At 38.1% G+C, this 27,350-nt stretch overlaps 3 protein-coding genes across 3 annotated transcripts; all 3 read right to left on the bottom strand.

Annotated features, from left to right (window-relative positions):
* Window positions 1-908: 908 nt before the first annotated feature.
* LOC109240445 (cysteine proteinase inhibitor 1-like) lies at window positions 909-1,590 on the bottom strand. The gene has a single exon (XM_019407094.1). The coding sequence runs from the start codon at window positions 1,518-1,520 to the stop codon at window positions 1,158-1,160; it is 363 nt and encodes a 120-aa protein (XP_019262639.1). The 5' UTR covers window positions 1,521-1,590; the 3' UTR covers window positions 909-1,157.
* A 1,388-nt stretch (window positions 1,591-2,978) lies between these two features.
* LOC109240440 lies at window positions 2,979-3,444 on the bottom strand. The gene has a single exon (XM_019407089.1). It carries the CDS (start codon window positions 3,413-3,415, stop codon window positions 3,020-3,022), a length of 396 nt encoding a protein of 131 aa, XP_019262634.1. The 5' UTR covers window positions 3,416-3,444; the 3' UTR covers window positions 2,979-3,019.
* A 3,274-nt stretch (window positions 3,445-6,718) lies between these two features.
* Window positions 6,719-7,151, bottom strand: LOC109240439 (cysteine proteinase inhibitor 5-like). The gene has a single exon (XM_019407088.1). The coding sequence runs from the start codon at window positions 7,149-7,151 to the stop codon at window positions 6,756-6,758; it is 396 nt and encodes a 131-aa protein (XP_019262633.1). The 3' UTR covers window positions 6,719-6,755.
* Between the last annotated feature and the right edge of the window lie 20,199 nt (window positions 7,152-27,350).

Below are 27,350 nucleotides of genomic sequence, written 5' to 3'. Positions count from 1 at the left end.
GATAAATCTGAACGAAAACACTGCTCAAAATCGAAAAATACTCCATCATAATATACTGGAATTTTAGTATAATATTAAAACTCCAGTATATTATACTGGAGTTTGGAGATGCCTTTACTAAAGAATTCTCGCCATCTCAGATAAAATCTCGTGTGGAGCCCAGGCTAGCCAACAATGAGAAATGCCTTCCTCTTTTTTGTTGATTTAGGTGACGTAGTCTTATCCGATGAATGACAGTGAGAAGGCGGAAAAGGTCGTAAAAGGCTAAGTTAAGGTATACCGGTCCAGCATAATATGATGGAAGTTCATACACAGGTGCACCGAACTTTCAAGGCTTGATCTACGACTATCCCCGGGGTTTGGTAGAATAGACATTGCCACGAATAGCCTACACGTGCAAATCCAAACGAACAAATTATTGAATTGAGTCGTTTCATTCTCTATGGGGTTATTAATTATTTTATTCAACGTGAAATTAATATCTTCATTTATTATACTATTATCATAGAATGACGAGCGTATATATCTTTAAATTCTTTGTATTTAGGCATCTTGATTCCATCTACTCTCACTTCAAATGTTCAATCTTCTTATGCTAGCTATATTTGTAACATTCCATACTTCAAAAAACACATATTTTATACACTTTTCGACTAGCGAATGAAATTAGTTTCGGCCGATCAAGTAGTTATGTATTTTGCCCATTCAAATAGTCATTTATTAATGTTTAATCTAAGAATATATTGAGTCTTTCACAAGTCTAGCGTTCAAATGAGTCAAATGTCGATCTAGTAAACTATACTCCAAATTGAATATTTTGTCCAAAACGACCTTAGATCAACAATTTCAAAAGCAAAGAAGCAAATCCTTCAAACATTAATAATGTAAACCATAAATCACGCCACATATAATGAAACAAATAACACCAACAAATCTTTACTTTTATTACAAGTCTTCAAATATTACAACATAAAGAAACAACTAACCCTACATACACCAACATCACATTTTCTCATTTTTCCTTCCTTCATTAAGCAAGGAGGCGGATCTAGGACGTGTTCGTAAACATAATTCAACTATATAAAAATACGAAAAAACACGAAAATATATACTCGTATATTAATAATAAGATCACGCTCATCCTGAAAAAACGAACCTTACATTTTTTTGAAAGAAGTAAGCTTCTTAACTTTCTCCCAAGGCTTATCCCAAACAACTGCTAAATATTTATGAACAGAACCGCCGTCCTTGGCGTTTATAACAAGTCGATAATTTGTGCCGGCAACGACTTGAGTTTCTCCTTTCGTGATGCTTTGAAATTCCAACTTTGTCCCTGCCGCTTTATTGTGCTCATTCACCGCAAACTGCCCGATCGCCACCACATCAGGGTCATTTACGTCAGTTAAAGGCTTCCAACCACCGGCTGCGCCGCCTAACGCGGCGGAGATTTGGAAGAAAAAGGAAGAAATTAACAAGATTGAGAGAGTCACGGAGAAAACAGAGGTCAATTTGATGGTCATTTTTTCTTTTTCTTTTTGTATTGTGAGGATTTTTGAGAATGAAAATACTGAGGAAAATGGTTATTTAAAGGGTTTAATGGGTGCACTTATTTAAAGGAATTAGGTGGTAGGTACCGACAGTTGTCATGTGACTTAATTTCTAAGATTTGCAATTTCACTTTCACGAAAGTTCTAAATTCGTGTTAACGGACAGGGACGGAGCTAGGTGTACGGAAGAGGTTCAGCGGAATTGTGTGTATATCAAGTTAAAATTTTCTTTTCATATATATGATTAGATATTAAATTTTCTTAATTTATTCATGTATTTACTACTTTACTGCTTCTATCACTGGTTACGGGAATTGCGACTCTCAAAAATCGGCACAAATCACATTTATTAACGGTAGTACTTGCTGCGACCTTAAAGTCACTAATTGTTTTCGGTGGCGAACTTTGGGGCTTTTGCGTAGGGGTGCGCGTCCGATTTATCGATTCGATTTTGACCCTTATCGATAATTATTGATCGATTATCGATTTGTACATATGCTTATCGTTATCGCTTCAATAAGGTTTCGATTTTTTGGATTTCGATTTATCGATTTTTGGGGCTTATCGATTACACCAATAAGAAAATTTGCCGGATTCCACGGAAAGTATATCGCTATAAACACGGCTAACTAATATGGGCCAAAAGAAGTTAAAATAAGACGAACACCGTTTATAACATAAAAATTGTGTCAACAAGCACATGCAACGAAACTAAAGTAAGGGATCAAATGTATGCCACCAACACTCCAACGGTATAAAAAAACATAAAAATACATCATCACGGCTAATTCTATTTTCCATTAATTTGAACTTCATTCCCTTGAGCTTTAAATATGATCATTCCTTAAATATGGTAGATGAAACAATAGGGTTAGGGACTTAGGGTAAAGGAAAGTGCATTATAGAATAAGGGTAAATTTATTTATTATTATTATTATTATTTTTTTTTGTATTTCTTATCGGTTCATCGATAAACCGATAATCGAAGAGGACAAAATCGAAATCGAAATCGATAGCTCGATAAAGAAATTTCGAAATCGAAATCGATAAACCGATAACAAATAATCGATTCGATTTATCGATAAACCGATTCGAATGCACACCCCTACTTTTGCGGTGCCACAAAAAGGCCGATTACTTAACTTCTCTTTCTACCCTTTTTTTCTTCTATCGTGGAACATAAGTTACTAATTAAAGCTCTTTTTTGGTTGGAATTAGCAATCGCTTATATAAAAGATCTGAATTCAGCATTCTCAAATTAAAAATAATGCAATTGAAATATATGTTGTATCGTTTAAAAGTTGAACAAAATAAAATATCCACATATACTTTGAAGACCATTTATGGGATTCTTCAAAAAAGAAAAAGAAAAACCCATAACTAATATTGCCAACAGAATAAACAATACGAAGCAAAACATTAAATTTGAGCTATTTCATTCTTTAATAATGGGTATTAGATGCTTATAACACTTAATTGTTACGCAAACTTTCAAAAGAAATGAGTTTTCTAACATTGTCCTTAGAATTTTTAAAAACAACCGCTATATCCTCATCGGCGAAATCTTCGTCCGTGGCAGCAATAAACAATTGATAAGTAATGCCAGTAGCAGCTACTTGAAATTTTCCCTTCAACACCTTCTTAAGCTTCAAGTCCGAACCTTCTATTTTATCGTTGTACGCTTTTATTGCAAAATTTGCAATGTCTATCACTTTAGGATCATTTAGATCTTTTATGGATTGCCAATCATCTGCTGATGGGGACGGAACTAAAGTATTCGATGTGCGAGCCGAAACATAGGAGAAGGTGGAAGCAACCACTACAATTGAGAGAGTCACAAAAAGAAAAGAATTGAATTTGAAAGCCATTTTTCTTTTAAGAAGAATTTGCTAGCGGAGTGCTTAACACTAATGGTGATAGACTTATATATAGGAGAATTTGAAAGCAAGCATAGGCAAAAATAGGTAAGATGATAAGTTTATTACTTTAGAGGTGATTAGATTACGTTGTGTTTATGATTCGAAATAAATTAGCTGCCTAATTAGTTAAGGAAAAATGATTAGTTTTAAGTAGTGATTTTACAATTTTACTATTTAAGAAAGTGCTGCAATTGCAATAAATATTTTTCTATTTCATTTGAATTGACATTATTGCATGAATCCTAATTAACTTTGCCATATTTTTTAATTACTAGTATCTATGAACGTGTGTTGCACGTTAATAATGACATGTGATATTTAATATTTATTTATATGAAGGAACAAAAAAATTAATTAATGAGAGAAATTTCATGTAGAATAATACAACAATCATTTAAATATCGAAAAATATTATTACATTAGCATAACATGAATTTAAAATAAAAGGACTTCATCAAAACTTACACAAATGATCAATTTTGTCATGTTAGTTATATAATTATCTATTATAGTTTAAAAGTATTTAATGTGATGGTATCTTAATGAACACTTCTTTGTGGACAATATTTTTTGTGTGTATGTTTCCTCCTAATGCTTTGGTTGCTTTGCCTTAACCAAAACTCTTATTGTCGATCTCGATATCCCTCTTGAAAGTGCAATATACAATTGTTCATGCAAGAAAATATATTGCGGTAATAATAGTTCAATATTTAGGATAATTGTCCTTGTGCTTATTTGTTATATTTGCAAAACATAAACATACTAAAAAATATTTTCACAAAAATTTAAAAGGATATTCCTTAGTTTCAGAAGATGAAAGTTGAATTCAGGGATAAGAATATACTTAAAAGCACATTGACCAGTATCAAAATTTTTGCATGTATGACGTTTTTGTCAAAACTTCTATACACCATCTGTGTACTATTACATAAGCTATTCGGTGTATCTAGTTTTTTAGTAGCACAATGGAAAAATTAGCCTATATACAATGGAAGATCAATTTTAATTTAGTCTATTATATATACGGTGACACTAACATACGTAAGAAATAATAAACTTGACAACAAACATGTATGGTAGAAGGCCATTTGGTATTAAAGTATTTAAGTATTCTTCTTGGTAGTAATTATTGGTATCATTTTCTGTTGAGTCAAAAACTGAAAAATATTTTGCAATCAATCTTTTATTTAGTTTATCAACATATTCATTTCTGCTAGCTAAGATATCTTTTTAATTCTATTATGCGATTTCACAAATTGCGTTTTAATCTAATGATATAAATATTTCTCTTATTAAATGCACTACTATTACCATTGGGATTGAAATCAAGTGTTCAGGAAAAATCAAATCATCTTTTATTGGATGCTCTTCTTCGTTTCTGACACGAAGCAAGAAGATACTGAATATTGGATCTGTTCTTACTTTATATTTCTTATCAGTTGAATCTTTTTAATTTGAGGCAGAAGTATAACTTTGGCAAGCTAACTTTTACAGTCACTGCTTTTGTCGATTTTGGAACTACTGGTAGTACTTAATAGAAATCACCTCCCAAACCATTAATTTTCCACCAAACAATTCATTAATAAGAGCTCCGGATAATTATTTCAATCGTTTGATACTTTGCCATAAGTGCTTCATCCCATATTAATAATTTTGCTTTCCTTATAAATTTAGCACCATTGTTCTGCTTTGATATATTTGTGATGGTTATTTAAGTTGTTTGAAGAGGTATATCAAATCTAAAGTGGGTGGCTTCACAATAAAATCGTTGTTGGTATACCACTTGCTATTATTGCTAACAGTATCATGCCTCTTGATATGATATTTGCAAGTAATGCATGACATAAAAATATTATTACGATTCCGTCGGAGGCATCTATAAAGAATACTCCGTTATACCAGAGTCGACTCTTTATAATATAGTCTTGAAAGCTTGTTCTTGATTAGGATTTAACTTTGATTGTGCTTCCTCAGTCACTTGTATAGCACTTTGATTCTGAATAATATACTAACCTTTTTACTTTGTGTTCTAATATTTTTTTTGTGGAATAAATTTAGGTATCATAAGATTTTTTTAAACTTGAATAAGAATTTCACTCGTACGATGAATTAAAAATCAATTGAATTGGATTCTCTTTGCTAAATAATTAATTGACAGATTTAATTATTTAGTTTTAACATAAAAAAATAATTTATTCAATGTTGATTCAAATCTTAATATTAGTTCATCTCTTGTTTTGAATATTTATTCTTAATTATAATTTTATCCACTATAAATTTTATTTTTAAAGAGTAAAAGATTGATATGACTTTCACTTTTAGATCTTTATGTTTGTAGAATCATTAGCAGTATTGACTCTAACCAACCATTTTTTTCTCTTTCTCACATATTTATATTCTTAAATATTTTCTTAATTATTGTTTAATAATTAGGTATTATTCAATATTACACGAAAAATGATTAAAAAATATTATCTAAGTAGGAAAATAGTTTAAATATAATATAAAAATATCTTATCGTGGGGATATTTTTTTTCTCAATTTGTCACGACCCAAAATCCACTAGTCGTGATGGACACCTGACCCAACCCGCTAGGTAAGCCAACTAATTAATAACTATCCAATTCCATCAGTATTAAATAAACAATTAAACATAGGAGTTATCTGAATCTTATACAATTCCCAAGGACTGATAGTACAAATCATAAGCTTCTAAGAATAGAGTTTACAAATCAACTCCGAACTTACCAAAATTCGATTCCGACCATGCGTACAAGTAAAAATACTTAAAGTGAAGCTGCTCATGGCCTCAAACTGCCGAACGACGCGCTAGAGCTCAAAACGACCGATTGGGTCGTTACATTATGCATTTACTTTCCTGCTTCTATCACTGATTACGGGAATTGCGACTCTCAATAGTCGCCACAAATAACATTTAGTAACGATAGTACTTGGAGCGACCTTAAAGTCGCTACTAATTATTTTTAGTGGCGACTTTGGGGCTTTTGCGGCGATATATGTCGCCACGAAAAGGCTGATTACTTATATAAAAGATCTGAATTCAGCATTGTCAAATTAAAAGTAATGCAATTGAAATATATGTTGTATCGTTTAAAAGTTGAACAAGATAAAATGTCCACCTATACTTTGAAGACCATTTATGGGATTCTTCAAAAAAGAAAAAGAAAAACCCATAGCTAATATTGCCAACAGAATAAACAATACTAAACAAAACATTAAATTTGAGCTATTTCATTCTTTAATAATGGGTATTAGGTGCTTATAACACTTAGTTGTTACGCAAACTTTCAAAAGAAATGAGTTTTCTAACATTGTCCTTAGAATTTTCAAAAACAACCGCTATATCCTCATCGGTGAAATCTTCGTCCGTTGCAGCAATAAACAATTGATAAGTAATGCCAGTAGTAGCTACTTGAAATTTTCCCTTCAACACCTTCTTAAGCTTCAAGTCAGAACCTTCTATTTTATCGTTGTACGCTTTTATTGCAAAATTTGCAATGTCTATCACTTTAGGATCATTTAGATCTTTTATGGGTTGCCAATCATCTGCTGATGGGGACGGAGCTAGAGTATTCGGTATGCGAGCCGAAACATAGGAGAAGGTGGAAGCAACCACTACAATTGAGAGAGTCACAAAAAGAAAAGAATTGAATTTGAAAGCCATTTTTCTTTTAGGAAGAATAATTTGCAAGTGGGGTGCTTAACACTTATTGGTGATGGACTTATTTATAGGAGAATTTGAAAGCAAGCATAGGCAAAAATAGGTAAGGTGATAAGTTTATTACTTTAGAGGTGATTAGATTACATTGTGTATATGATTCGAAATAAATTAGCTACCTAATTAGTCTAGGAAAAAATGATTTGTTTTAAGTAGTAATTTTAAAATAATTACAATTTTACTACTTAAGGAAGATTTGCTGCAATTCTAATAAATATTTTTCCATTTCATTTGAATTGACATTATTGCATGAATCCTAATTAACATTGCCATATTTTTTAATTATAAAAAGCCACTGTATTGGTGGTAAAACGACATTACACGTGGAATATTGGAATGCTGACATAACATAACACGTGGAATAGTGATATAGCGACAAGTAGCATTCTCAATTGATAGAATTAATTGAGAAAAGAAGACACGGGGAGAAACACCCACGAGGCGGTACGGAGAAGAGAACCGGGCCTAACAATTGACAAAGAAGAGACGAGACCGAAATGAATAAAGAACAAAAAGAAGGAAATATACATGAACCGGAAGTAAATAAGGAAGGAGAATCGGAATAGATATAGGGTATTTATAGCTATAAATACGCCAGTTATAGATTTTCGAGATAATAAGTAATCAATATCACTAAGGCGCATAATAAACTCAAATTATGTGAGAAAATCGTTACAATTGTACATTCCTGTATAAGGACACAAAATTTTATTTGTAAAGACAGATCAAAAGTACTATTGAAATATATTCTTTATTTTCTGCTTTCTCGAAATTCTCTGTCATGATTTTACAATTTGACCATCAATTAGTTCCTTTGCCATTCTTATTATTTTCCTTAAATATCTTTGTGGAAGTGAAGTAAAACTTGGTTATCAGTAACCCATTTTCTTCTAAATTTAAATTTTGATCATGAAACATATTTTTTGGTTAAACAAATTGGTTCCGTTACCGAGAATCTGATAATCTTTTCACTTTCCAAATTCTCTTTCTGACAACCAATCATGTTAACTATCAACAAAAATAACCAGCTAAATCCACAGGAGGGAGGAACTCCACCAATCCCTTCACCACAAGAAGCTCCTCGACAGTCCTGAGAGGACACCTGAAAGATCAACATCACACATGAATGATCATCAAGGGGACGAGCACACTGCCGAACAAGACGCTTTAAAACAATTAATCGCAGAACACGTGAACAACGCTCTTCAAGCCTTTGTTAAGGGATTGCCAACTGTGCCACCAACTCCTTCTCCAAACAATACCGCAACCATAGAAAACCCACACTCGAGGCTTGCCAATTCACTAAGCGGAGGAACTCCCAGTGAATCTCGTGATGGAAGGTCAGGTACACCAAATAATTCTGATTTAGAAAGTTTGGTACTAACTTTGCAGAAACAACTGAAAGAGCAAAATGATCGCATATAATAAATATCTGGCATACCACCCGTGATTAAAGGAGTAGATATTTTGATAAATATTCACAACAACCCTGGAAGCCAAGTGAAGCACCTTTGCCGATTCCTAAGAAGTTTAAAATGCCTGATATTCCAAAATATGATGGAACAACTAACCCGCGAGATCACATAACCGTGTTTACAACTGGCGTGAAAGGCAAGGATTTAATCAAGCAAGAAATAGAATCAGTTTTGGTCAAAAAATTTGGTGAAACACTCGCGAAAGGAGAATTAACGTGGTATTCTCTCTTACCTGAAAACTCTATTGATTCTTTTGCTGAGCTTGCAAATTTATTTATAAAAGCACATTCGGGACTCAAAAAGTTAAAAAAGGGATGGAAGACATCTTTAAAGTAAAACAAGGAAAAACAGAACTACTCAGAGAGTTTGTGGATAGATTCCAACGAGAGAGGATGATGTTACCACGAGTACTTGACAATTGGGTAGCTGTGGCATTTGCAAGCAACCTAAACGAGAAAAGTTCAGAAGCCACCAGGAGACTGAAGGAAAGTTTGCGAGAATTTCCAGCAAAAACTTGGAACGACGTGTATAACAGATATAGCATGAAGCCGCGGATAGAGTGCACAGCCAAGGGTTGATGAAAGAGCAGGGTCAAGACGCTCAGAATCAGAAAAAAGGACCAGAAAAAACAGGTACGAGTCTTATATGTGTCCTGCAGGGCGAGATTCTCCAAACAAGAAAACTTACGATATAAATCGAGGTCAAGACAAAAAGATGCAGGTTCCTCATTTAGATTCATAGAGGAACGGGATGCGCGAGAAGATAATTCCAACACACATCCAAGAATCGGAGACTACAGTTTTAATGTCAGTACCTCCGAGTTGGTGGCTGTTTTAAGAGGTATGAGAGATAAGGTACAGTGGCTTAAAGGAATAAGGTCGGATCCAAGCAAAAGAAATCCAGATCACTGGTGTGATAATACCAAAGACACAGACTCTGTCTGGTTTTGATAATTTAAGTGTTGTCACGAAAGGAGAAATAGTGCTAGCTACGTTTGCAGAAGGATTTATCAAGGATACAAAGTTTCAAGTGATAGATGCAGACATGGCTTATAATATAATCCTGGGAAGAACCTGGATTCATGATATGGATGTTGTACCGTCCACATTGCATCAAATTATCAAATTTCCTTCACACTGGGGGATTCACAAAATCCATGGAGATCAACAAGCTTTGAGGAGTATCACTTCAGTAGTTGTTACCAGCACGATAAACGAGGTGAAAGGTAAGAAATAGCAGTTACAGAGTTCAGTTGAGGATGTTGCAATACAAAACTCAACTGAAGGCATTCCAGCACAAGTCAACATTGATTCGAGACCCGATGTTATTCAAGAGCCAGAAAAAAATGAAAATATTAAGACAACTACCGAAGAACTCAAAGCGGTGGTGCTATTCAAACACTGGCCGGACAGAAAAGTTTAGATTGGTGCAAACCTGAGCACATAAATGAAAGGTAAGTTAATTGAACTTTTAAAAGCTAACTCAGATTGCTTTGCTTTGCCGCATTCAGATATGACAGGTATACCACCGGGGATGATGACTCACAAATTGAACAAGGACCCATCATATCCACCAGTCAAGAAGAAGAAAAGAAAGCAGGGATCCTTAAAAAATCACGTGATCCAGGATGAGGTACAAAAACTTTTAAAAATTGGGTTAATACGAGAGGTAAAATATCCTAACTGGCTAGCTAATACTGTGGTAGTACCAAAAAGAATGGAAAATGGCGTGTTTGTGTAGATATACTGACTTAAATAAAGCTTATCCTAAAGATTCATTCCCTTTGCCGCACATAGATCAACTAATTGATTCTACTGCAGGACATGAGTTGTTAAGTTTTTTAGATGCATATTTAGGATATAACCAGATAAAGATGGACCGTATAGATGAAGAAAAATGTTCCTTTATCACAGACAGGGGGACTTACTGTTACAAAGTCATGCCTTTTGGTTTAAAAAAAACTGGAGCCACATACCAAAGATTGGTAACTAAAATGTTTCAAGAACATCTGGGAAAGACTATGGAAGTCTACATTGATGATATGCTCATCAAATTGGCACAGGCGGGAGTCATTTCCAATATTTGTCGGACACTTTTCAGATTCTTTGTAAGTACAATATGAAGCTAAATCCAGAAAAATATGCTTTTGGCATATCTTCAGGTAAATTTTAGGGTTTTCTTGTTTCTAATAGGGGAATTGAAGTAAATCCTACACAAATCAAAGCTATCGAGGAAATAACTGATGTACTCACAAGCAAAAAGGAAGTGCAGAGATTAACAGGAAGAATATCAGCACTGGGGAGATTTATTTCAAAATCATCAGAAAAGAGTTTTAAATTCTTTTCAGTATTGAAAAAGCAGAATCAATTTGAATGGACCGATGAATGCCAACCCTCAAGAACTTAAAATCATATCTGTCAAATCCGCCTTTGCTAGCCAAACCGAAAGATGGGAAAAGGCTGATTATCTACCTTGCTGTGCCAGAAGTGGCGGTAAGTGCGGTACTTGTACGGGAGGATAAAGGTAAACAATCTCCAATATATTATGTTAGTAAATCTTTGTTAGATGCTGAGACACGATACCCTCATCTAGAAAAACTTGCTTTATCACTAATTATGGCATCTAAAAAATTGAGACCTTATTTTCAGTGTCATCTTATCTTTGTAGTAACTGCTTTCTCCCCGAGGAATATATTGCATAAGCAATAACTATCCGGTAGGTTAGCTATGTGGGCAATAGAACTCAGTGAGTATGATATCATATACCAGACCAGAACTGCAATAAAATTGCAGGTTTTAGCAGATTTCGTAGCAGATTTTAGCACGAATTTAGTTCCTAAAGAAGAAATGGAATTATAGGTATTTACCAGATCTAATCCGGGGACTTGGACTTTATTTACTAACGGTTCCTCGAATGTTAAAGGAGCAGGCTTAGGTATTGTCCTAATTCCACCATCAGGGGAAATCATAAGACAAGCAATAAAATGTTATCCTATCACTAATTATGAAGCAAAGTACGTAGCTGTAATTGCAGGTCTAGAATTAGCATGAGAACTTGGCATAAAACAGATTGTAATCAAAAGTGATTCGCAGTTAGTAGTTAACCAAATGCAGGGGACTTACATAGCAAGAGAGGCACGAATGCAACAATACCTGGAAAAGGTACAGGATTTAATCAGACAATTTCAATCGTGGAAGGCTGTTCAAGTACCTAGGGAGGAGAACGCAGAGGTGGATGCGTTGGCCAATCTCGCGTCTGTTACGGAAGTAACAAATGCAGAAAATGCTATTGTAATGCATTTGTTTCATTCGATTCTCGATCAAGACAACAACGAGGTAAATTTTAATAATTTAACTTGGGATTGGAGAAACGAGTTTGTCAATTTTTTGCAGTACGAAATCTTGCCCGAAGACAAGATGAAGTCACAGGTAGTTTGCCAAAAAGCTGCCCGGTATTGCTTAATTCGTGGAAACTTATACCGAAAGATATTCGACGGACCTTTAGCACGGTGTCTTGGTCCTTCACAACCAGGATATGTAATGAGGGAAGTACACGAGGTCACTGTGGCAATCATGCTGGGGGGAAGATCATTAGTGAATACTTTAATAAGAGCGGGATACTATTGGCGAAAAATGGAAGAAGAAGCAGAAAACTTTGTAGCCAAGGGCGATAAATGTCAACGATATGCCAATAATATGCATCGCCCAACAGAATTGTTACATTCAGTTATCTCTCCGTGGCCTTTAATGAAGTGGGGCATGGATATCGTAGGTCCGTTACCTCAAGCCAAAGGAAGGTACGGTTTCTATTGGTTTTAACAGATTATTTTTCAAAATGGGTAGAAGCAGGAGCTTTCAAAATAGGTGCGAGAAAAGAAGTCAGGGACTTTATTTGGGCAAACATTATCTGTCATTTTTGAGTTCCAAAGGAAATTGTGTGTGACAATGGCCCGCAATCAGAGGCACGAAAATCACAAAATTCTTTCAGAGTTGGCAGATTAAACGGATTACATCCGCACCTTACCATCCCGTAGCTAATGGGCAAGCTGAGTCAACAAACAAAGTTATTATTAATAGCTTGAAAACAAGATTAGAGGAGTCAAAGGGCAATTGGCTAGAAGTGTTACCAGGAGTATTATGGGCTTATCGAACAACAACAAAAACAAGTACGGGCGAGACTCCATTTTCGCTCGTCTATGGCACTGAAGCCCTAATTTCAGTTGAAATAGGTGAACCAAGTATGAGATACACACATGCTACTGAGGAAGTAAATGAAGAAGAAATGCAGGCGAGTCTGGATTTATTAGTGGAAAGGAGGGAAGCTACGCTAATAAGGATGGCGTCTCAAAAGCAGATGATTGAGCGATATTACAACAGGAAAGAAAATCTGAGGTACTTCAAGATTGGGGACTTCGTCCTCAAAAAGGTATTCCAGTCAACAAAAACGGCTAATCCAAATTAGGAACGCCCTTATAGGGTTTGAGGCATCGCTGGAAAATGGGCGTATGAGTTGGAAACCATGGATGGCAGCATACTACCATCACATTGGAACGCTGTTCATTTGAAGAAGTATTATTTCTAGGCAAAGGAAGTACCCACGGGCAGGTATCATTCAGATATAATTTTATTTTGTTATTTTGAATTTTACTAACAATTTTAGATGATACGCAAAAAGCTAGCCCATACCAAATGATGATATTAGACTCGAAAGACACGCGGAATACAGAATTATTTTCGGTCAAGGTTACAACCTTTCTGATGAAAAAAGGGGTTAAGCAGTCATCATCTAAATATATAACTCCGAGTCCCGTGTGTATTTTCCTTTTCAGGGAATGGACCAAAAGGAAGGAACAATCCAGTGTTCGAGATTTCATGCTTCAGAGCTCTAACATAGGGGGGGGACTATACATATAGGCGAAGAAGCTAAGAGTCAAAACTCAAGCCTAAGAGTCAAAAACATTGAAGCAACCTCGAGAAGGTGTGAACTCGCAAGAAGGACTCGAGATACGCTCCAAGTTCCTACGAGTTTTTAGGTTAAGACCAAAAATTAGTCGCGGGATAGTAAACCCGATTTTATATTAGTCACAGGATAACAAACCCGATTTTGTATCTAAAAATCTGCTACAAAGAAAGCAGTTATGAAAATAATGTATGTATAATAGAGAAAATCGTATACGAAATTTATTTGAAAGTTCAAAGCATGAAACTTCTTCAAATTATTTCCTTTTTTCTATTTCATATTTCATATATTTACACCAAAATGAAGATGAGACGTCATCTTCATCAGTGTCGCTTATATAAAAGGGTCCTCTTTTATAAAAGTTTGTGTTTATCAAAATCACAAATTATTAAAGCATTTCCAAATGCAAGTTCAAATATCAAAGAGCAAAACAAAAGCTCAAATATCAAAATAAGCGGTGAAAATAACCGAAACACATATATTAAACTTTGGGAAAAACAAACCCAAAAACAAGATATGGGTTAACAAAAAAAAAACTTCCCAAAAGTTGAAAAAACAAAATAAACTTCCAAAAAAGTTGAACAAACATGAAAGCAAGAAAAAACTAAGGGGCATCACCTGCGGGAGCATCATCAACAGGAGTAGAAGGGTCAGCTTGAAAAGAAGAGGCTTGGGCATTAGCTTCACCAAGAACAAGTCAATTTCCATTACCTGCGGGACCTTCGTCTTCAGGTGAAGAAAAGCTTTGACATTGCTGAGTTTTATCAATTGCTTCTTTAGCTTTAACAATCTCAGCATTAAGGTCAAAACCTTCCTGGTTGGCTTTCATTAGAGTCTCGAGGCGTGTGTTTAAAAAGGCCCAGCTCACATCTAATGACAATTTGTTCTCGAGAATCTCATAGTCCTTTTTCCATTGATCAATTTCAGCTCTCAGCTCTTCTTTAGCTACTTCAGAGGCATCATAAGCTGTCTTCAAAGAGTAAGAGAACTTTCCAAGAACTTAATCTTATGAGTAGAGGCACGGAGATCTTCTTGAGCTTGAGTGAGTGTTTGAACTAATTCTCCCTCATACACCTCTTTTTGATTAATGAGTTCCCTTAAACTCCTCATCACTTAGTCGCCTTGGAAAGCTGTTCAGCAAAAGAAGACTCAAGTATATCCTTGTCTTTTCCAACTTGGCTAGAAGAAGCCCTTTCAACTGCTAATTCAGCAACAATCATCTTCATTTGTTGCTCTAAGGCATTCTTTTCTTCTGCCATAACCTCTTTCTCCAATTGAAGACCTTCGAATTGACCTTTCCAGTTCCGCTTGAGAAATCCTTTTCATAAATTCAGTGCCAATCAAGTTGATATGCGAAAAAATAGAAAGGTTCATGAGTAGGAAAGAGAAAGGAAAGGAAGAATAATTAAGATTGTACCTTCAAAGAAGAATGAACGATATCATTCATCCAAGTCAGGGAGCTATGGCTTTCTAACTTCTTCTTCTCTACGGGTCCAATCAAGGGCTTTAACCACACATTAGCTTGACCCGATTTCTTTAGTAAACTTCCACCATCAGGGACTTCCACAACAATTCTTTTCATTGTCAACCCGCTGTTGGAGGGTCCAGTCTCTATACGTGAAGAAGCCATGGGAATAGCAGATGAGGTGGATGCAGCTACAGGAGGAGCAGTAGAAGGAGCAGCAGGTAAAGACACGGGAGGAGTAATGGAAACTGAAGCTGGAAAAGTAGTAAGGGGAAATTCTTCCGAAACAGGCCCGAGAGCTTCATTACCCTCAAAGTCACGAGCGAACAAACTATCAATAGAACTTGGGGGAGGGTCAATAGCATCATCATCAGAAACAATAAAAGGGCACTCTCTGGCTCATCCAAAAGTCTAAAGGGGACTGAACTCGGTGGAGGGTCATGAGAAGGAGTGGCTTCATCGTGCGAAATTACACGTCTCCTGACTCGAGGTCTTCGCACTTAAGAACCCTCCTCTGGATCTTCTTCACCCTCAGAGCCTGGGCTCCATCAGTTTTCCTTTTAGAAGAAGAAGCACTTAAAATTCTTTCCTGAGCAAGACTTACGGAAAGTCTAGTAGAGGGAACAGACGCGGACTAATACCACGAATGGAAAACCCTAGTAAAAAGGAGGAAGATGTGAAAATCTGAATAAACAAGAGAAAGATAGGAAGAAACAATAAAGGTAAATATTACCGTGCGTCTTCACTTTCCAACCAAATTTTTGAGAAAAGAATTTCTAGGACCTCTTCTCCATAGGTGCAACAGTCAATATCTTTTCTACCCAAGCATGAAAGTTGGAAATTTCATCAAAAACTTCCATGGATGCTGAAAGATTGGGTATTTTATTATAATAAAGTCTTTTGAGATATTTCAAAAAACAAAAGAGGAAAAACTTACGTGCAAAATTCCATTTCTCTGGGAAAGGCAGGTTTTCTTCACCCACTAACCCACTAGTGGGAGCAGCAACAAAACGAGCATATCAGCCACGATCTCGATCATCTTCAAGGCTAACCAAAACTCTCTTGCTTCTAGCCATGAGAGAAAAGACACCTTCACGAAATAGCTTGGGGGAGTATAAGTGAAGCAAGTGCCGAAAAGTAAAAGGCATGGAAACCAGTTCTGCCAAATAGCGAAGGCATGCAACAACCCTCCATACTATGGGGCCAATCTAGCCAAGACACATATTAAAATAACGGCAAAACTCAAGGATCACCGGATCAATAGGAGGTTTGAGCCCTAGAGTAAAAGGTTAGGTGTAAACGAAAGAGAAACCAGCATGGTAAGAAGTACTTCTCTGATTTGCACCAGGAACTAAAATAGGGAAATCAAGTTTCCAATGACATTGTCTTCGAACAAGAGAAAGAAGACCAGTAGTAATCAAACTTGGGTAAAGGTCAGCACGATTGAGGGAGGCTATTGAAGAAACTTGGTTTTCTATAGATTCATGATCAGTTACAAAGGAAAACTCTTGAGGAACAATTTCTGCAACTGTGGGTTCATGCACAGTTTCAGTTGAAGCTCTATTTCTTGAAGAAGATATAGGGGTTATAGGAGCCCTAGGTCTAGAGGAAGACAAATTAGTAACACTACTTTGAGAAGAGGAACCACGATTAGATATAGAACCAAGACTACGCAACCTACCACCCCTTCTACTTCTAGTGGGAGCATTAGAAGAAATAAACTCGTCGACAATTATAACTTTACGGGGATCTGGGGAAGACATGGTTGTCCAAAGAAGAAACAGGAAAAAATGCAAAAGAGTGTAGAACAAAAAAAATGGAGGTGAATACGAAAGAAGAAAGGTTTCAAGAAATCAAAAAAGAGTGGAGTATTTATAAGAAGACACGACCATTAGGTCATTATGAAGCATCATAATATAACCGTCACTTCGTGACTGATGCGACTGCGAAAAGCCCTAAAAAGCGCTAAGGAACTGCATAACCAATCGGTAGAAGCCACGTGGTATGATCATTAAATGGACGTGATATGCGTCGCATCGGTTTTGAAGGAGGCATGATTGTATTCGAAAAACGGCGGCAGGGAATTCCCACCATAAAAACTTTCCACTTCCCAAATATTTAGTAGAGAATATTCAGAAAGTGGAGGGACTATCTGTATTGGTGGTAAAATAACATTATACATGGAATATTGGACTGCTGACATAACATGACACGTGGAACAGTGATGTAGCGACAAGTGGCATTCTCAATTGATAGAATTAATTAAGAAAAGAAGGCACGGGGAGCAACACCCATAAGACGGTACAGAGAAGAGAACTGGGCCTAATAGTTGAGAAAGAAGAGACGAGTACGGAATGAATAAAGAACAAAAAGAAGGAAGGATACACGAACCGGAAGTAAATAAGGAAGAAGAATCAGAATAGTTATAAGGTATTTATAGCTATAAATACACCAGTTATAGATATCCGAAATAATGGGCAATCAATATCATTAATGCCCATAATAAACTCAAATTATGCGGGAAAACCGTTACAATTGTACATTCCTATATAAGGACACATAATTTTATTTGTAAAGACAGATCAAAAGTACTATTGAAATATATTTTTTATTTTTTTGCTTTCTCGAATTTCTCTGTCTTGATCTTACAATTTGACCATCAATTAGTTCCTTTGCCATTCTTATTATTTTCCTTAAATATCTTTGTTAAAGTGAAGTAAAACTTGGTTATCAGTAACCTGTTTTCTTCTAAATTTATATTTTGATCAAAACATATTTTTTGGTTAAACAGCCACCAAGTGGCTATTTTTGTTTTTCAAAATGTGAAAAAATAAGAAATGAAAAAGTGAAGTATAGAGTTTAATCTAACCTCACTAGGGTAGTAGGTCGTAGATGGAGAAAAATAATACTTAATCATGAGTTCTAGCTAGGAAGCAAGCGCCGCAAAGGGTTGACAGGGCAGCTCGGCTGGTAAATAAGTAAAGCTCGCCCTGGGCCGGATCTTTCCCTGTTGTTCTGTTCCCGCCACGAGAAAGACACACGGAAGAGGTATTTCCAGCACTTTAATTTTATATTTATCCATATTTATTTGCATTCGATATTTACATCAAACTATAATGCTTATGCATATGATTACACTTTGGGGCCCTTCTACACACTCTCAAAGTAAGAACTAAAAATATATATTCATAAAATCAAAGATGTAATCACGACTAATAGAGAATATAGCAATACGTTGAAATAGATTGTACTTTAGGGCCCTATTCCACACTCTCAAAGGTAAAACTAAAAATTCATTATTCAGAAAATCTAAAATGTGATCAAGGTAATACAAAATATAGCAATACTTGGAAAAAGATTAGTATTTTAATTGTTTTTCAAAATCCATTCACCTTTGAATTTAGGGATGATCAAAAGGCGTGATGGTTGGAATTTATTCATCCTTAATTAGTTATCACGAGTTTGAGATCTAAAACTGAAGAATTTTTTGTTAGAGAATACGTTACTTCCTTTTATAGGTCGACCAAGTTCGGAAGCGAATTAATCAAGTCAGTAGATCTTGTCACGACCCAAAATTTATTAAAGATCGTGATGGTGCCTAACACTGCTGTGAGGCAAGCCAACAATTAAATGATTTACTTCATTACTCATTTTAGTATTTTTGAAATCATAATTTCCTACAATTAAATAGTAAAAGATAAAATTTACCGAGTAAATGACAATATTTTTAAAACTTTAATACAGAACAACCCAAAAACATCCCAAAAACCCGGTGTCACAAGTGCATGAGCAATAACTAGGAAGTAAGATAAAATACAACATCTGTCTAGAATACAAAATTAGACAGTAAAAATGTAAAATATCTCGGATGGAGACTCTGTGCGTGCTGCGGACTCGTGACGTGGAATGCAGCTCACCTAAGTCCCCACAATAACCGTGTCTCTGCGCCCATAAGGTGACTAGATATCAATGCACCTGCATAAAATGTGCAGCGAGTGTAGTATGAGTACGTAAATTAACGTGTAACGACTCAGCCGGTCGTTTCGTGAATTATAGCCCTGTTTCCCCCATTTCTGCTTCTTTATGTGTTGTTCAGCTGTATTGCATCGTATCGGGTTGGTTGGTTCGGGTCCGGAGTGGTTTTGGAGTGAAATGATACACTTAGTCTCTTATTTAGAAGCTTAAATTGGAAAAGTCAACCGGTATGTTGACTTATGTGTAAATGATCTCAAATGTGAATTCTGGTGGTTCGGTTAGCTCTGTTAGGTGATATTGGACTTAGGAGCGTGTTCGGAATGTAAATTGGAGGTCCGTGGTAGAATTTGGCTTGAATTGGCGAAAATAAAAATTTGGTATTTTTCGGTCGGCAGTGAAAATCTTGATATCGAGGTCGGAATGGAATTTCGGAAGTTGAAGTACGTTCGTAGTATCATTTGTGACGTGTGTGCAAAATTTCAGGTCATTCAGAGATGATTTAGTAGGCTTCGGCATCGTTTGCGAAATTTGGATTTTTGGAAATCCTTAGGCTTGAATCCGAGAGTATTTGGGTGTTGCGATGTTGTTTTGAGTGTTCCGGAGGTTGGACTAAGTTTGAATTTTGATCTGTGACTTGTTGGTATTTTTGATTGAGGTCCCGAGGGCCTCGGGATGAATTCAGATGGTTAATGGAGGAATCAGAAATGGAATTGTGCAGCTGAAGCTGCTGCTTCTGATGTTTTTGCACCTGCGGATTGGGGACCGTAGGTGCGAGGTCGCAGACGCGGTAGGGAGGCCGCATATGCGGAATTTGAGGGCTTAGAGTAGAGCCGCAGATGCGCTGAGTTTGACGCATCTGCGGGCCCGCAGGCTCGGTGCCTGGGGCGTAGATGCGGTCTTGGAACTTTAAGTAAAAACCGTAGGTGCGGTTGTTTGATCGCAGAAGTGGTTGCGCAGGTGCGAGAAAAGGGCCGCAGGTGCGGAAATGCCTGGGCAGAAGGTATAAATTGGACCCTTCGCGAAATTTGAGTCATTTCCATCATTTTATTCGGACTTGGAGCTTTTTGGAGGGTTTTGAAGAGGGAATCAAGGGGGTTTACATTGAGATAAGTTACTTGAGCTTAATACTTGTGATTATGGTAATTTTCAGTTGTTTAAGCATGAAATTAGTAGAAATTAGGGATAAAATTGAGGGGATTAGGGCTTGAAATTGGAGAGTTTGATTTGGGGATTTGAGGGACCATTTGATGTCGGATTTTGATGAATTTGGTATGTATAGACTCGTGAGTGAAAGGAGTTTTTAGTTTTGTAATTTTTGTCGGATTTCGTGGGCTCGGGGGCCGGGTTTGGGTGAATTTCGAGATTTTGGTATAAATTGATAGTTTTTCGTAAGGAATTGGTTCCTTGGCCTATATTGATTACATTGTATTGCTTTTGGTTAGATTCAGGACGTCTAGAGGCCGATTCCAGAGGCAAGGGCGTCTTGGAGTAGGGATCTGACCGGGTTGAGGTAAGTAATGATTGTAAATCTAGTCCTGAGGGTATGAAACCCCGGATTTTCGCATCCTTTTACTATTGTAAGGTGACGCACATGCTAGGTGACGAGCGTGTGGGCGTTCCTGTTGGAGATTGTGACTGTGTCCGCCCCATAGCAACTATAAAGTTGCGTATTTGACTGAAAACTATTTGATATTTTTGTGTTTTAGAAAGAATTACTATAAATTGGGCTGAACGCCATATTTGGGACTTGTGCCAAAGCTGTTTGGACCTCAGAGGTCTTTTCTTATTATCCTCCCACTATTTTGATTTAAGATCTATACTCAGTCATGTTATGTTTACTAATTTCATAAACTCAGTCTTTATTATTTGTTTTGATGCATATAAAATGTTATTTTGGGCGGAGCACCCTGTTTTTACTGATAGCCCGAGTGGCTTGAAAGTTATGATTGAGTGAGGCCGAGGGCCTATTTTGTGAGGATACCATGGGATCGGGCTGTACGCCGCAACATATTGTTACTTATTCATGATTATGTGAGGCTGAGGGCCTGATTGATTTATGCCACGAGGTGGCTTGTTATAACGTTTGGGCTGTAGGAGCCCCTCTGGAGTATGCACACCCCCAGTGAGCGCGGGTACACTGAGTGAGTGATATGATGTTTCCCGAGGGGCTGATTACGAGTGATTGTGACGTATGCCCTAGGGGCTGATTACGAGCGATTGTGAGGTATGCCCTAGGGGCTGTATATGAGTGACTGTGAGATTTGCCCGAGGGGCTGTTCACGAGTGATGTTTTGCCCGAGGGGCTATTTATGTTTTTATCATTTTACTCACTGTTTCATCATTTTGTTGGAAAAATTGTTGAAAGATGTTTTAAAGGGTTTTATTGAAACTGGATTTTTCTTAAACGAGATGAATTGACTCACATACTGATTTAAAAGCATGTTGTACTTATTGAAATTTCATGATGTGGACTTTATGTGTTTCCTAGTGTTTAGTCTTTATTTACCTTTATTACTTACTGAGTTGGCATACTCACAGTACTCCCTGCACCCTGTGTGCAGATCCAGGGGTTGCTGGACGTGCTAGCGAGCGTTGATTTTCATCCGTCGCGGATATTTTGGAGTTGGCAAGGTAGCTGCATGTCGATCGCAGCCTTCCTCTTCTCCCTCCTATCTTCCTATAGATATTATTAGTTGATTTCCAGACTGTATTAGTCTTAGCATTTCGGACAATTTTTAGTAGATGCTCATGACTTGTGACACCCCGAAGTCGGGCTTTTCTTTCCACACTTTGTCATTCGGATTTATCTTATGAAGTTTTATTAATTAATAGCTTAAAGAAATCTTTATTTTGGATTATCGGGTTGTTTTTGGTAAAAGACTCGGCTTTTCTTGTCCCACGTTAGGCGCCATCACGACATGGTAGATTTGGGTCTTGACACAACGCGTACCTAGTAAGTATTCAGTCTAGCCTTGAAGAAGTAGTGACGAGGTGTCGACTCCGACACTACTATGGGCTCACAATAAAATACCAATAATATAATTAATCATGGATTGAATAAAACGGCTGTAAACTCAGTAAAATGAAGTAATTAAACAATTCTTTTGTTAATAGAAAATTTTCAAATTTATTTTCATCATCTAACATTTTTGTAACTCAGGCCAATGAAGCAATATCAATTATTATAAATTCCAAAGCAACCAATTCAATCATGCACAAATCATGCCGAGGTCGTACGACCCGATCCAATATAAATATTTAAACTGTGCACTGCCGAGAGTCTAACAATGCGAACCATAGATGCATCTATCTGCTACCGAGGCATTCGGCCCGCTCCACAGAAGAGAAAAAACATTTAAAACAATCAATTCAAGATTTATTAAGGGGTATTTATTCAAGGAAATACCAATTCTCGTTAACAGTCAAGAAAAATGAAGCTAAACCTTTTACAATTCCTTTATCAAGTTCCAATATGTCTAAAACAATTAAATTAACAAGTAGGGTGCAAACATCGCATGAATAATATGATTTGGGGTCCTAGACTACTCAGACATAAGCATAATAGTAGCTACGCATGGATTCTCGTCACCTCGTGCGTAGGTAGCCCCCACAAATAGAAGCACATAATAAGTTGATTCACCTATGGGGTTAATTCCCTCTTACAAGGTTAGAGCGGAGACTTACCTCACTCCGAAATTCCATAACCGGTTCCAAAAACCTTTCTAACAACTCCAACCGAAGCCTAACGCTCCAAGACTAGTCAATAAGTGTGAAAATTCATAAATTGTCACGACCCTAGTTCACCAACCGTGAACATGTCATGACGGCACCTGGTCCCCATGACCAGGTAAGCCTAACATTTGCGGAAATATAATAATTGCGGAAAAATAGAGAAAATCAAATCAAATATCTAAAGGAAACTGTACTGAATGCCGCTTGGCAAGTACAACTCAATATCACAAGTCTAAAACAATTCCCAAAACCCGGAAACTCACGGGCAACACAGGCTACAGAAGTGTATAGTAAAGGTTCCAAACTCCAGAATTTCTAACAACCGAAAGAAGGAAAACTAAGTACTAAAGATAGAGTAAGAGGGAGACTCGTCGGTCTGCGGACGCAGCAGATCTACCTCGAAGTCTCCGTAGTCCTCCTGCCTCACTGATAGTGCGCCTGAGTGGAGGTACCTAAATGATCTGCACATGAAAAACATGCGCAGGAAGGGCATGAGTACACCACAGCGGTACTCAGTAAGTGCCAAGCCTAACCTCGGTTGGGTAGTGACGAGAAGGTCAGGGCCCTACTGAGACAAAATATAATAATAATAATAATAATTTAACAGTATAAAAAATCTGACAGATATAATAAGTACAACAGTGAGATAAGACAAGTCAACGAGGCTATAACAACTACACGAATACAGAATAAACACAGAGTAAACACAGCTCAATACCAATGATAACAATGAGGGTCTCCCAGGATACCGTCCTGTAGCCCCTTTTTTCTCAACTGCCCAGTGGATCTCCCGGGATACCGTCCCGTAGTCCATCATATGTGTACATCCGAAGGATCTCCCGGGATACCGTCCCGTAGTCCAACCATCAATGTGCAGGGGGATCTATCGGGAATCGAACCCGCAGTCCCAAAGTAAAAGTGCAGGGGTATCTATCGGGAATCTAACCCACAGTCCCAAAGTAAAAGTGCAGGGGGATCTATCGGGAATCGAACCCGCAGTCCCAAAATAAACAAACAAGGGGGGAGCTACCGGAATCCCACATCCGTAGTCCCAATGTAAATGCGCAATCACAACCAGATGATACACGGAAACGAAGTACAAAAGACAAACAACAGGTAGTACTGGCCTAGCATGCTTCACGCAGTACAGTCAAGGCAACTTAAGCAATTAGGCAAGTTAAATCAACTAAACATGCTTTCCTAATCTAGCACAGGTTATAATTGCAAGTAGAATAAAGCAAATATGAAAGGAACTCAATCTCAATATCTTAAGAAAACCGGATTTTCAACAATTGGCTCAAGTACGCGCTCGTCACCTCGCGTACAAGGCACTCAAATCAACAAATAACAAATCCTAAGGGGAAAGGTCCCCCACACAAGGTTAGACAAGCCACTTACCTCGAACCGGCTTAATATCAATAGAAACCACGCCTTTGCCACGAGTATCCGACTCCAAATGGCCCAAATCTATTCAATTCAATTACATATCATAAATAATATTGCAAACAACTGATTCCGCTAATAAATTTACAGCTAGGGCGCAAAAATAAGTAAAATGACCAAAACGCCCCTCAGGCCAATGTCTCGGAATCGAATAATCTTTACATTTTCAGAACCCTCGTACTCTCACGAGTCTAACCATATAAAATTCTCCCAAATCGGAGGTCAATTGCCCACTCAAAACTCAATAATTAGGTCTATGAAGTTTCTTCTAATTTTTCCCAATTTTGACCTTGAATTCGAATTCTAATGGTGGATTTAACTATATATTGATGGAATACAACTAAATAGGGTCAAGAAAACATTACCCAGTGATTTTCTCTTCAAAATCCACCCAAAATCGCCTACTCCCGAGCTCCCAATTATTTTTTCTAACTTTTGAATTAACCCTCGAATTATCCCCTTTTCCTAACAGTCATTTCCGCTTCTGCGGACAAGGGACCGCTTCTGCGGTCCCGCTTCTGCGGTTTTTCACTTAAGGCCAGACTCCGCTTCTGCGGTACAAATCTCGCTTCTGCGGTCCCGCTTATGCGGAGGAAGGGACCGCTTCTGCGGTTCCTGCGGAGATGCTTGGAATCGCTTCTGCGATGAAGAAGCCGCTTCTGCGATTCCCAAGCCGCAGAAGCGGAAATACCAGAAGACTCAAAATCTGCTGCTGCACACTTTAGAATTTCTTCCCGTCGACCATCCGAAATCATCCCGAGGCCCCCGGGACCTCAACCAAAAGCACCAATACCACCTAATACCTTATTCAAACTTGTACCAATCCTTAAAACACCTAAAACAACACCGGAAACCCGATTAAATCAAAGATTCAAGCCTAAGAACTACAAGTTTCTTCCAAATATGCTTTCGATCAAAAAACCTAACCAAAACACGTCCGAATGACCTGAAATTTTGCACACGCATCCCAAATGACATGACGGAGCTACTGCAACTTCCGGAATTCCAATCCGACCCTCGGATCAAAACTCACTATCGAACCGGAAACTTCAAAAATTCAAACTTCGGCATTTCAAGCCTAAATGAGCTACGAGCTCCTAAAATATATTCCAAACACGCTCCCAACCCCGAAATCACCTAACGGAGCTAACGGAACCATCGAATTTCCATTCCGAGGTCGTCTTCATACTGTTCCGACTATGGACCACTTTTCAACACTTAAGCTCTCATTTAGGGATTAAGTGTCCCAAAACTTTCCAAAACTCAACACCGAACGTCCCGGCAAACCAAAATAGCAGAAATGAACTTAGGGGAAGCAGTTAATGGGGGATCGGGGCGTAAATTCCAAAAACCACCGGCCGGGTCGTTACATCCTCCTACACTTAAACATTCGTTCGTCCTCGAACGAGCATAAAGAACATACCTGAAGTAGTGAAAAGATGAGGGTACTGGCTGCGCATATCCTGCTTGGTCTCCCAAGTCGCCTCCTCGGCCGGCTGACCCCGCCACTGAACCTTTACTGAAGCTATGTTCTTTGACCTCAACTTTCTGATCTGCCTGTCCAAAATAGCCACTGGCTCCTCAACATAGGATAGATCCTTGTCCAACTGGACTGAACTGAAAGCCAACACGTGCAACAGATCACCGTGATACCTCCGGAGCATCGAAACATGAAATACCGGATGAACTCCGACCAAGCTAGGAGGTAAGGCAAGCTCATAGGCAACCTCCCCAACTCGCCTCAAGATCTCAAAAGGGCCAATAAACCTCGGACTCAGCTTCCCTTTCTTTCCAAACCTCATGACGCCCTTCATAGGCGAGACCCGAAGCAGAACCCGCTCACCAACCATATATGAAACATCACGAACCTTCCTGTCCGCGTAACTCTTCTATCTAGACTGGGCTGTACGGAGTCTGTCCTGAATCACCTTTACCTTCTCCAATGCATCCTGAACCATCTCTGTACCCAATAGCCTGGCCTCACCCGGCTCAAACCAACCCACTGGAGATCTACACCTCCTGCCATATAAAGCCTCATACAGCACCATCTGAATGCTGGACTGACAACTGTTGTTATAAGCAAACTCCGCCAATGGCAAGAAATGATCCCAAGACCCTCCAAACTCAATCACGCACGCACGGAGCATGTCCTCAAGAATTTGAATAGTGCGCTCGGACTGTCCGTCCGTCTGGGGGTGAAATGCTGAGCTCAACTCCACCCGAGTGCCTAACTCCTGCTGCACAGCTCTCCAGAACCGCAATGTAAACTGAGTACCTCTGTCCGAAATGATAGAAACTGGAATACCATGCAGACGGACGATCTACCTGATATAAATCTCCGCCAATCGCTCCGATGAATATGTGGTACACACAGGAATAAAATGAGCGGACTTGGTCAGCCGGTCCACAATAACCCAAATGGAATCAAACTTCTTCAAGGTCCGTGGAAGTCCAGATACAAAATCCATGGTGATGCGCTCCCATTTCCACTCTGGAATCTCTATCTGCTGGAGCAACCCATCCGGGCGCTGGTGCTCATACTTCACCTGCTGGCAGTTGAGGCATCTAGACACATAACCAACTATATCCTTCTTCATTCGCCTCCACCAATAGTGCTGCCTCAGGTCCTGATACATCTTCGCGGCACCCGGATGGATGGAATACCGCGAACTATGGGCCTCTGCTAGAATCAACTCTCGAAGACCATCAACATTGGGCACACAAATCCGGCCCTGCATCAATTACTCCATCATCTCCAATGGTCACATCTCTGGCATCCCCACGCTGGACCCTGTCCTGAAGGACAAGCAAATGAGGGTCATCATACTGCCACTCCCTGATACGGTCAATTAGGGAAGACCGGGAAACCACACAGGCTAGAACCCGACTGGGCTCCGAAAGGTCCAATCTCACGAACTGGCTGGCTAAGGCCTGAACATCCATCGCCATAGGCCTCTCTGAAGCTGGTACATATGCCAAACTCCCCAAACTCTCCGCCCGGCGACTCAAGGCATCCGCCACCACATTGGCCTTGCCCGGGTGATATAGGATAGTGATGTCATAATCCTTCAGCAGCTCTAACCACCTCCTCTGACG

This window comes from Nicotiana attenuata, unplaced genomic scaffold (assembly GCF_001879085.1).
Source record: "Nicotiana attenuata strain UT unplaced genomic scaffold, NIATTr2, whole genome shotgun sequence".
Lineage (NCBI taxonomy): Eukaryota > Viridiplantae > Streptophyta > Magnoliopsida > Solanales > Solanaceae > Nicotiana > Nicotiana attenuata.
This window is presented reverse-complemented; position numbering and strand designations above follow the sequence as displayed.